Below are 11,005 nucleotides of genomic sequence, written 5' to 3'. Positions count from 1 at the left end.
AAATACGATGAGACACTGAATGATGAAAAGTTTATTTGTGATGTTTGTGATAAATCATTTGTGAAGAGAAGATATCTACAGTATGTATACACAAGCAACTACACAGTACTATTAAGCCGTACACATGCAAATATTGCGAAAAATCTTTTCCGCATAAATACAGACTCAACAGACATCTGCTTACTCACACTGGAGACAAACCTTGGCTGTGTGTGACTTGCGGACAACGCTTCCGAGAAGAATACAAATTAAAGCGACATCTTCGTATACATACTAAAGAAATGCCAATCCAATGCCCAATATGTCCTAGAAAGCTGTCTTCTGGAACCTGCTTAAAAACCCATATGAGATGCCACAACGGAGAAAAACCATGGATTTGCGAAATCTGTGAAAAGCGATTTCGGTCAAAGTTTTCTCTTGCCAGGCACCAAGTGACGCACACTGGTGAAAAAACGGAGTGGTTAGATGAAATGGAACATTTGTACACACATAACATCATTGACATGAATTGTGTATAATATTTAATAAATGTAATAAACAATGCAAACATTCATTTTCAAATGTTAAATTTGTAGTTGTACGACTGTTCAACTTCATCCCTAATGCTTGACAGTTTGATAATTATGATGATCAGTTTTATGTATTTTTATTTTATGGTTAAGACTGTGCTTTACTCATTTTCTTTTCTTTGCATATAGTTCAGTTATAAATGTTTTAGAAGATTTGATAGGCATAATTAAGCTCAAGGAATCCTTGTTCTGCAAACAGTAAGTCCATAGAATCTGCTGCAGTGACTGGTTTTGTTTGTTATTCTTGACAATTTTTGAACAACATTCTGTAACAAAACAAGAACGGTCCTAAACCGTTTCTCTGTAGCATCTGTGGAAAGGGCTTGACCTGCAAACATACGTTAACAGAACACATTCGTCTGCACACGGGAGAAAAACCGTTCAAGTGTGAACAGTGCGGGGAAAGCTTTCGTCAAAAACAAACTTTGAAAGATCATCTTAAACGCCATGAAAGCGTTCAGTGAGAGATTCTACGTCTAAGCTTATAGAGTTCGCTCTGTTCAACCAACCTACGTTGGTTACTCATGAGTCGACGTTACTAATCTTTGTCAGGTCCTTTGTTTGTTTTGTGACGTACACTCCGACCTAACATCTAACAGTAATCAGTGTCGTGTTTGCAGATTCTTTGAAAGAACCAGTGGATGCAGAACACAGTCTTGCATCAAGCTCGTCACCGTCTTGCTCTAAGTTCTGATAAGTAAGATAACCACGCAGTTCTGCAGCTCAACTCTGTCAACAGTGGTTTATCCCATACCGACCCTCAGGAATATGTCACACTTTCAACTGCAGTTTAATAAACTTTTGATAAATAATACAACCATGCTATTCATCAGCTATAGCAGTTTTAGACGTTTATTAAACCATTTTTAAACCCAGAGCAAAGTGATTAGCAAAATAACTATCAAAGCAACCCAAGAACTTGCCAATTTGTTGCAAATGAATCTTGAGGAGCAGCTTATCGGATATTTCTGTTACCAAATATGGTAGTGACAGAAAATTCGTCATAAAACTCCACAAAAAGCACTTGGAACAAATGTTTTCCAACCCACGATTTTATTCTAAAGTATAGAAAGTAATTTAGTTTTCCCAGTGGCATAAAATTTTAAATTAAATGATTTGGTTGAATGAGTTAAAAATTATTGAGGAGATTTTACAATTTTTTCCAAATAAGTTATCATCTCTTCAATGTTAAAGTTGTAAGGTCCGATCCCGCCGATGTATTTCACTTCTCCATCTAGTACCACGCACATTCGCTCTGGCAACCCTCCATAGTTGAGGTTTGCTTCGTTCTTCATCGTGTCCCCCACAAGCGGGAGAGAAAAGTCATCCAAGCTGTGCAAAATTTCAGCCGCCGACAAACGATCTTCTATTGCACGATGCGTCTTTATTTTAAACCTGCCAAGAAAAATTATTATTTTTAAACCAATCTCGATCGGGGCGCACTTATTACCAGGAAATTTTTCATATGAAGGTGACATAAACATCATAATTATCGCACATTTATTTTAGTCAACATTTTGTTTATTTGCTGAATGACAAGGCTTTATCACTAACTTATAATAGCTAAGCAGTCAATTGGAAAAGAATTGCAGTTACTTGTTCTGCTCGAACGACCAGCCGTCAAGGGCATGTATTTCGTCGATGTAGACGACCACAAAATCGACCCTGTCCTTGTACATCCGGGAAATCCTGCCAAGTTCTTCTATGCTTTTGACAAACGGGGGTCAGGAACAGGAACCAAATATTACCACTAGAGGTCTCCCAGCACACATGAAGTCCAGCAAACTAAAGGGACAAAAACCGCGCCCATTACAATTCAACAAGCGATGCAAAATTACATTCATTTGGAACATTAGATTCTGAGCTTTCCGTGCGTATGGCAGTGCTTGTATTTGGGATGGTGTCGTGGTAATATTGTTAGTCATCAAAACTGCTTTTTGAAAATTTTGTAGCTCTGATAGGCTACTATAGCTTATGCAGGCCCTTTAGTAGATAGCAGGAATAAAAGCTTTCCAAAACCACCCGCTTGAATAATATGTAGGTATATTTTTCGCAAAAGTTAAATATTTAAAAACACTCGGCTCTGTGCTCGAAAGATAAGGAATCATCTCCGCGTTTAAGTCGTGTAAAGACTTTTCCCAGTCCGAGGATAAAGATTATCATGCCACATTACCATAAAGTATTCAACGCTGAACCTGCTCCAGGTTATTCATACATTTTACCTGATTTCCTGTTTCGTGTCATACTTTAAAACTCTTGCGTTGGGAGCTTTCCCATCTATACGAGCCTTTCGACACATGTCGACATACATGCATTTGTAGAAGAACATCTTTAGAGCACTAAACGAACTGCAGGAAAAAGAATTGCTTAAAGTTTCTTTGCCAAACTATCATTAGATTTTTTTTAGATTACAATCATGGCGTAAATACTCAACACTTGCTTCATAATGCGCTGAGTTTGAAAATTAACATTTGTCTTTTCTTTGACGTCGCGATTTCTTCCGCTTAAAGGAGCTTTTCCTGTAAGTAACAATGCAAATATAGAAACAGTATTATCAAAAGCAGCCTGCATAAATAGAAATAAATATTCGACATTTCACCTGCCACGGCAAATGGAAGTTATTAGAGTACGTTTGTCTTTTCGTGTTTATTTAAGCAGGCTGTTTGTACTATGTGTGAACATGACGCATTTTCTTACTCCTCATTTTGCTCCTGAACCAGTTGACATTGTCTCCGTACACTTCCAAGAAGGACATTTTCAGGAAAAACCACAAATTTCTGAAAAACCGTACTGGAATCCAGTCTTTCCAGCCTGAAGCTTGCACCATCTCGCTCAAAAGTTTTTTGTAAAACTCTCAAAGACAAAATTGTTTGTTACCAGCTCTATATGGAGTTACCGTCAACTTAATTTCTACTCAGCTTAAATGACATAAGTGCACGTCCACTAAACAGTGTTATCTTTTTCAACTTTGATTACTCTAAACCAGTGGTTCTTAACCTTTTTCCCCAGCGCCCCTTTTCAGAGGTTTCCATAGTCTGTCAACCGGCTTAATCACCAATCTGGTTGCCTTGTATTTGGTAGAAGCGATATTATTTAATATATTAATGAGAGTAATAATAAGAGAATGGTTGATATACAAAAATGTATTTAATGACTACCTTGGGCCTGGTGAGAACTTGCCAACTTAAGTACATCATGTTCAATATTTGATAAAAAGAGCCTCAGACAGTAATAAGTCATTTTGCAAGTCTATAAGTTCTTCAACTAGATTTGGATTAGCATTGTTTGCATCAGCCTGGAATGGATTTACAACCCACTCTGGTATTTTTAATTCTTTGATATCTTTAAATCTGATCAACAATTCTTTTTTCAATGCTTGAAAATGAGAGGAATAGCAGTCTAGATCAGTGTCTGACAAACATGAATCATCGATTTGGTTTTTCTTTACGGCTTTTAAGCTAGGAAACTGATTTAAGTCTTCCCTTAGTAAACAATTTTTATAGAAATCTAATTTGCTAATAAATGCCATTATTATTCCCTTTGCTTTGATGAGACACATTTTGGTTCCTTGCAATTTAATGTTGACCTCATTTAATTTCTTGAAAATATCAGACAAATAAGCAACGTCTGCTTTCCAAATCTGAACTCACTTTCTCATCCAATAATTTAAACTTAAAGAAATCAATAACAGAATCATCGAGGTCATAAAAGCGTTGTAGACATTTTCCTTTTAAAAGCCACCGGACTTCTGTATGTAGCAAGTGCAGTTCAAATTTTTCTTAATTCTCATGACAGAGTTGGCGAAATATGCGGTCATTCAAAGGATGGGCTTTGATCTTATTCATTGCTCTGATAAAATAGCTTGCAGAGTACTATGCAATCTGCCACTGAGATGCTTTGCAGCTAAATGCTGTCTGTGAATGACACAGTGGATTGTAAATATGTCCGGAACTTCTCTTTTAAGATGTGCCAGGAATCCTCGATGGCGTCCAGTCATTGATGGTGCTGCATCAGTTGCACACGCAATAACATTCGAAAGTGGAATGACTGACTGACTGACCACGTTTTAAAAGCGAATGAATTAAACATCATACCAAACAATGCGCATTATGACATACTAAAACGATTGGCTAGTAGGCCTATCCAGAGGTGGGGAAATGTATTCAATGGAAGAGCCATTTGCAGAAAATACAAGTACCAGAGAGCCTCAAAATTAAAACCTTTGTTTTCATCTTCACATTTTCGTATTTTGCTAGCATTAGATGTCATCGTTTCGTTTTGCAGCGTATTTAAGTAGACTAAACTGAGCTAAAGCTTACTGTCTTAGCAATGAAATTGCGTTGACTTGCTGTTAACTAACTCTTAGTGTTACGTCATAAACAAAATGCTGGCCTAAATAAAAAATGACTGGCCTATACAAAGCAAGAGAATACATTGATCTTGATCTACCAAACTAATAAAACAAATTTGCAGTGAGCTAAATATCGTTACACCTTCAGAATACAGCGCCCCTTGAGTATTTCCGCCACTCTAAAAAAACACCCTAGGGGGCGGTAGCACCCAGGTTAAGAACCATTGCAGTCTACTCTAAACTAACCCAGCGTTGAAAAATTTCTAACCTACCAGCTCTTGCATGATAAGATTATTTATTTAAGACTTGTGCCGGTTTATTGCTCGGTAGCCTTCGTTACTCGCGCTGGAAATAACAACCATACTTTGACGTCGCAATGTTTGCTGTTAATGCAGTCATCAGTCATCGGACATAAATTATGTTAACAACCCCTTCATTTGCGAGTGAAAAATAACGGAAAAATCTTACCTTAGCCATGTTAAGCTTATTGCAAAGCACAAAATTAACACGAAATCGACGATAAATGTCATCAAATCATTTGGAAAATTACCATAAAACACTACAGAAACTTACGCCTACATTGCATGTAGCTAATCACCATAACGACAAAATATGAAAAGTCAAATATGCCTGAAGGTGGGTGTGAAGATCTCCCACTCACTTAACTCCAGTCTGCACAGCACAAAAAAATGAACGAGATACACTATCTATTAGTTGCATAAAAATTTGTAAGTAAGACTGTTAAATAAAGTCCAAAAAACACAATCCAAACAGAAAAAAAATTACAGTGATCAAAATTTGAAGAATGCATATAAAATTAAAAAGTTACAGCTGTTTCAGACATTGCATCAGAAATTATCTCGGACAACTTTAAACAAATCTCTATTCTGCTGCCCGTAGTGGCTTCCCTTGAACACTGCACCAAGGGAAACAGAGCCATGCAAGGTGTCAGGAAGGTGCTGAAAGGTGACGTCCTTATTCAGCTTCTTCAGCCTTTCGAAAAGTAGAACCTACGTCATGAAAAAAGGTGAAATAAGTTAGCTGGCAAAACCACAGGTTTGCATATTAAAAGATAAGGTTTTCCACATTACAAAACATGTGAAAAAGTGTCTTGAGGATAAAAAGATGTAACTCACCCCGTCATCACGTAAAGTATCATACTCGCAAACTAGAATGTGAGTGCGTGGCATTTTGGCAAGAATCTCGTCAGAGGCCATCAAAGGAGCAACCCTGACATCAAGGTAATGTCTCTCAAAATGAGAAAATACCTCATCTGTAAGCATTGCTTTTTCATCTTCCGTGAAAGTTGCCATTGTGTTGTTATAGCCTCTAGATTTATACCTGAAAAGAATATGTTATGCGGGTTGCCATATAATCAAATTTCCCTCCTATATTCATTAAGCAATAAATAGAGTAATAAAAGAAAAAGGTTATAATAGTGACTCGATAACTGCAACTGACATTAAAATTATGGATAATTAATTACTACTGCAATTTACCTTTCAGGTACCAAGTCAGCATTGACCAAAGCTTTGAAGCTTTGCACTGTTTCATTCTTGTAATTGACATGGCCATTTTCAGCAATAATATGAGACAAATCCAATTTATCATTGAACCTAATCAAGAAAAACTGCTTGATATAACAATACTTGACTATATTTGTGTTACATTAACTTATCCAATATAATAGGAATGTATAAAAACATAACTTACTTATCACATGCATCATTATGCTGCATGTGAAGTAAAATTGTATAGAGTATAAATTCTAATAAATTGAAACCTCACTGTTTGATTGTTTAAGGTAGGTGCTTACCCAATATACGCCAACCAAAATTTCGGGGCGACAAGTTTTGGAAACAAAAATTGCAAATTTTGTTGATAACTTGGAAGGCGGAAGTTGATCATTTGCAGGACAGGATAGATCAAAGTCGTCATGGCTGGCAACGGGAGGGTTGGATCCTCCTTGTTCATTTCAATAAGTGACACTGTGATTGACATCGCGAGGTTCCCGCCTGTGTGATATGAAAGCAACTGCAGGCTATGAGATGTTTTTGGCAAGTATTTAAGCATGGAGATAGTGAGAATAAATAATATTCGACTCTTTAAAACCAAAGCAGTAAAAGAAAATTCAACTTTTTTAAATAATTTTCACAACATGTCTGGTATTATAACAAAATTATGTTGACAATTAAATAAAAAAAAATCGCATACTTTTTATTACCTGCACTGTCTCCAATCAACACTAGTTTGTTCGGGTCGACGTTGAAATTTTCCGAAATCTTCATGAAGTTTAAGGTGACATTGAGGCAATCTTCATATGGAATAGGGAATGGAAATTGTGGGGCACGACGATATCTTAGATTGAAAATTAACGTTGAACAATACTTATAAAATGAAATCACTGTAAAAGTTGATTTGTCATATTTTTCACCACTTACTCAGGAGAAATCACAACAAATCCTGTTTCCTCAGCAGCCATTGCAAGAAGTTCCATGTATGTCCCTACACAATAAACAAGATAATTGCACAAAACGAAATTACAAAAACTTTAAATTTTCACTTTATCTTAATTTCTTTGTCTAGTTGCACTGTATACCGTAACAGCCTGACACATTGAAATCTTGCAACAAACCAATAAACATCACATTAACTTACGTAAACTTCCGAATACCCATCCCCCACCATGGTAAAACACCAATGCAGGACCGGGACTGGTTCGAGATTTAAAAGCTGAAAACATATTTATCATCCAAACCATTGCTCATGTAATCATGTAAATCATCATCATTCAGTCATTCAAACTGAAATAGAGCTTTCACCTTTCGGAGTTATTATAACAGTGTTTATACCAGCAAGCTCAACATACTCCACAGTTATATCAGGTGGTAGTCCAACAGGAAGCGCAATATCTAGGTTTCCAGGATAAAACCACCATCTATTTTGATATCCTAGCCAGTCTGTAACATCCGCCTACAAAATTCAAATTAAAACGCTACATTTATGCACAATGCTATGAAATTGATTTTGTCTCAAAACATCTACAATATTACACTACAAACATTAGGTTTAGTGGCCGTGTTAGTGGTTACCAGCAAATATCAACATTTTTCTTGAACATGTTTTAAGCCTTTTCGACTTTATCACTTTTTCCTGTTCATTGGCACGTTTTAGTAACAACTGGCTTGATTTTTTGTCCCCACCGCGTTTTTGGTGAAGAATAAAACGACTGATTAACAAATGATCAAAAATTTACAACTTATGTCAGGAATCAGGATATAAACAAAGGGTGTAACAGATGTAGAAGCTTATTGTTAGATTGTTGTTGACTGTAATTAGCGCCAATTGTGGTTAATCTCTCAGGCGGTTGTAACCAAAATTTCCCTAGCCAGGAAACTTCCCGCTTTTATGTCTAGTCAATTAGCTCCTTTTGCTTTTCTAACTTTTATTAGTATTTCTTTGATAAAAACAACCATATTTCTTCTATCAAATCCAAACATAGACTGCCCCAACACTCCCTAGCACTTCCAAACCGAGCGCAAACCCACACAAACACAGATTCCACCGTTGTCACGCACTGAGAAAATAAACGCGGCATGATAAATAACAATCAAGCCTTAGGGTTAGCGTGTAAGACGTCACAGACTAAAATTATGTGTACATATGAATAGGTAAAATATGTCAGCACGAACGCAACCAAATATAACATTACCTGACGAGAATACGAATGAGACAAGGCACAAAACGAATAACAGCGGAAGTTGACCCACACATTGGACTAAATTAAACTACAAGAGTGGTGTGAACAAACCGTGTATGTGAAAAATTGACTCCCTAATTGGGTAATTAAAATGCAGTCTATCTAAAACAGGTAACAACTCACACTGTAAACAAGTAACTAATAAATTTGGTGACGACTTACATATTAGAATGGGTTGGTTCTAAAACAGGTGCGTAAAAATAACCCCGTGACACGGGTATGTATTCATACAAGATTATCTGCTTTACACGTGTGTTCTCTTTTCACTTTCATATTAAATATGCTGTTTAAAGCCTGAGTCACTATAAGCAAAAACACGTTGTGGTTACATGGTGTCAGAAGTAGAATTCAGAAAGATGGCACTATGCTTTAGGCAACCAGATCCCATGCAGTTTGTCTCCCGACATGTAGCAAAGTTATGACGTGACTGGGAAATGACCTTTACCAAATTCTTTGAGGCGGCTAAACTTAGCAAAAAGCCTGGAAAAAACAAAGTTGCAATACTGTTGAATTGTGCTGGTCTGCAGGCACAGAAGATATTCCAGCGTTTTCTTGTGATGCGAACAAACAAGACGATTACAAGACTGTACTGAAGAAATTCCGTGAGTACTGTGCGCCAAGAAATAATCAGATTTTCAACACTTACAAGTTTTGGCAACGTGACCAACAGTCAGGTGAACTTTTGGAAAACTGGGTAATGGATTTTAGACAATTGCTTGATGGTTGTGAAAACACCGAACCAGATAGACATCTGCGTGAGAAAGTTGTAATTGGCATACATGATCCGCAGGTTTGAGAGAAACTGGTACAACATGCTTATTTAGCGTTAGTTAAAGCCATAAGTATCTTGCAGGAGAGGCAAGCAAGCTGAGGCATTATGGGTAGAGATTAACCACAATTGGCGCTAATTACAGTTAGCAACAATTTAACAATAAGCTACTTAATACAGGGTGTACATCTGTTACACCGGGTGTTGGCAAGACTGGATAGAACGGCATCAACAAAAAATTGTGCGTTTTAAAACGAAATCAGCGTCATGCATGTGTTACATTTTTTGCATCTATGACACTATAATGTCGGACATGTACAATGAATAATTATTGTAGGCCTAGTTTAAAGTATTCAATTAAGATAGATTTAAAAGAAAATGGAAAATTCAGTATTTTGGTAACTTCTGCAAGAGTTACTTCCAATTATCATTATGCTTGTGATTTGATGAAATGTATTCCAGCTTATCGTTAAGTAAGGTTCTTGGCCAACAAGAGTTTAAAGCTGAGGTTTAGTATCTTGGAGACGGTTTTGAAAAATTTTATCTTTGCATTGTTATTGCAATAACCAGTGAAAACTACATAAAAGTTAGACTGCAGAGCATGACATAAGCATATCCGAGACACTTTTTTTGTTTGTTTTGTAGCCTAGTATTAAAGTCCACACATTGCTTACCACAAACACCGGTTGTGTTTGAGCCACAATTGATGGTGCACACCAGCTGCTTCTTTGCACACTTATACAATGGAATTTTGCTTCTACATCCCTAAGATCTCGGCAAAAAATATGGTTTTCCATCTCATGGTCACATAGGCGGATAGGTCTACATTTGCAGAAGTACATTAGGCTAAGTTACTTACCACAGTTTCTGCAGCAGAAAGTATGTCGACCAATATTTGAAACTTCCATTGATCAGGAATATCTGCTGGTATAGGCCTATGCGTAATATAACCAAATAGCACAGATAACAATCCAATAAAAATAGTTATTTTCCCCAAAGTCCCCATTGCTGCGGGGGTTTTACTTTTTACGCCATTTGCAGCGATAGATCAACTATGACCGTCAATCCGTCATTCTCCTGACAAGATATGGAAAAAGAGACTGCGAACCTTTTGCTATGCTCCAGTGATTTTGAGCATGGTAAAGGTGATACAAAAGCAGCAGTTCTAACCAATGCCTTTATAAATACATTATATTATTATTAGGGCAACCAAAAGTCAATATGGTCAATTTTTTTTAACCTGCTCAGAATGCTATCGAACAAGCACAAAACAAATTTCAGCTTTGTACGACGTGTAGCATAGACGTTATTAGGTCAATAAAAGTCAAAATGTTACGTTAGGTCAAAATACGGTCAAATTGTTTCTTTTAGGTCAAAATCTATTAAACTTGTAATTTTGTAACCATTTTGTAATATTATTCTTCCGTTTTTCTCTTTTCTTGTACCGCAAACAATTCCAGTGCCCCAAATTATACTAAGAACCAAAGCCACAAAGAGAGGAAAGGCCTTTCAGCGCGTCTGGTGACGTCACGATGTGAAGGCATTGCATTTGAAAC

The 11,005-nt window shown here is 36.8% G+C and overlaps 2 protein-coding genes and 1 pseudogene across 5 annotated transcripts; all 3 read right to left on the bottom strand.

Annotated features, from left to right (window-relative positions):
• Nucleotides 1–1,398: 1,398 nt before the first annotated feature.
• Nucleotides 1,399–5,048, bottom strand: LOC143449226 (thyroxine 5'-deiodinase-like; annotated as a pseudogene). The gene is made up of 5 exons (XR_013114537.1): nucleotides 3,267–5,048; nucleotides 3,010–3,088; nucleotides 2,792–2,917; nucleotides 2,166–2,354; nucleotides 1,399–1,964 (listed from the first exon to the last, which is right to left on the bottom strand). The product of XR_013114537.1 is annotated as a thyroxine 5'-deiodinase-like (transcript).
• On the bottom strand, nucleotides 3,769–5,397 carry LOC143448634 (zinc finger MYM-type protein 6-like). The gene is made up of 5 exons (XM_076948449.1): nucleotides 5,389–5,397; nucleotides 5,227–5,303; nucleotides 4,443–4,624; nucleotides 4,220–4,317; nucleotides 3,769–4,167 (listed from the first exon to the last, which is right to left on the bottom strand). Exons 1-5 carry the CDS (start codon nucleotides 5,395–5,397, stop codon nucleotides 3,769–3,771), a joined length of 765 nt encoding a protein of 254 aa, XP_076804564.1.
• LOC143449206 (arylacetamide deacetylase-like) lies at nucleotides 5,337–10,543 on the bottom strand. 3 transcript variants are annotated; one of them, XM_076949313.1, is made up of 10 exons: nucleotides 10,309–10,519; nucleotides 10,124–10,221; nucleotides 7,743–7,893; nucleotides 7,579–7,653; nucleotides 7,362–7,425; nucleotides 7,145–7,278; nucleotides 6,737–6,935; nucleotides 6,420–6,536; nucleotides 6,057–6,261; nucleotides 5,337–5,930 (listed from the first exon to the last, which is right to left on the bottom strand). In XM_076949313.1, exons 1-10 carry the CDS (start codon nucleotides 10,355–10,357, stop codon nucleotides 5,769–5,771), a joined length of 1,254 nt encoding a protein of 417 aa, XP_076805428.1. In that variant the 5' UTR covers nucleotides 10,358–10,519; the 3' UTR covers nucleotides 5,337–5,768. The 3 variants fall into 3 exon arrangements, with proteins under 3 accessions (XP_076805428.1, XP_076805427.1, XP_076805426.1); XM_076949312.1 differs by lacking the exon at nucleotides 10,124–10,221 and having other exon boundaries at nucleotides 10,309–10,543; XM_076949311.1 differs by having other exon boundaries at nucleotides 10,124–10,452.
• Between the last annotated feature and the right edge of the window lie 462 nt (nucleotides 10,544–11,005).

The sequence above is a fragment of the Clavelina lepadiformis genome, chromosome 3 (genome assembly GCF_947623445.1).
Source record: "Clavelina lepadiformis chromosome 3, kaClaLepa1.1, whole genome shotgun sequence".
NCBI lineage: Eukaryota > Metazoa > Chordata > Ascidiacea > Aplousobranchia > Clavelinidae > Clavelina > Clavelina lepadiformis.
This window is presented reverse-complemented; position numbering and strand designations above follow the sequence as displayed.

Coding starts and splice junctions, on each gene's coding strand:
- LOC143448634 (XM_076948449.1), bottom strand. Junction 4,625..5,226: donor CGAGCAATAAACCGGCACAA/GTCTTAAATAAA, acceptor AAACGTGGTCAG/TCAGTCAGTCATTCCACTTT. Junction 4,168..4,219: donor TTAAATTATTGGATGAGAAA/GTGAGTTCAGAT, acceptor GATATTTTCAAG/AAATTAAATGAGGTCAACAT.
- LOC143449206 (XM_076949311.1), bottom strand. CDS start 10,291: ATGTACTTCTGCAAATGTAGACCTATCCGCCTATGTGACCATGAGATG. Junction 7,279..7,361: donor TTTGTTGTGATTTCTCCTGA/GTAAGTGGTGAA, acceptor TTTCAATCTAAG/ATATCGTCGTGCCCCACAAT. Junction 5,931..6,056: donor ATACTTTACGTGATGACGGG/GTGAGTTACATC, acceptor TTCATGACGTAG/GTTCTACTTTTCGAAAGGCT.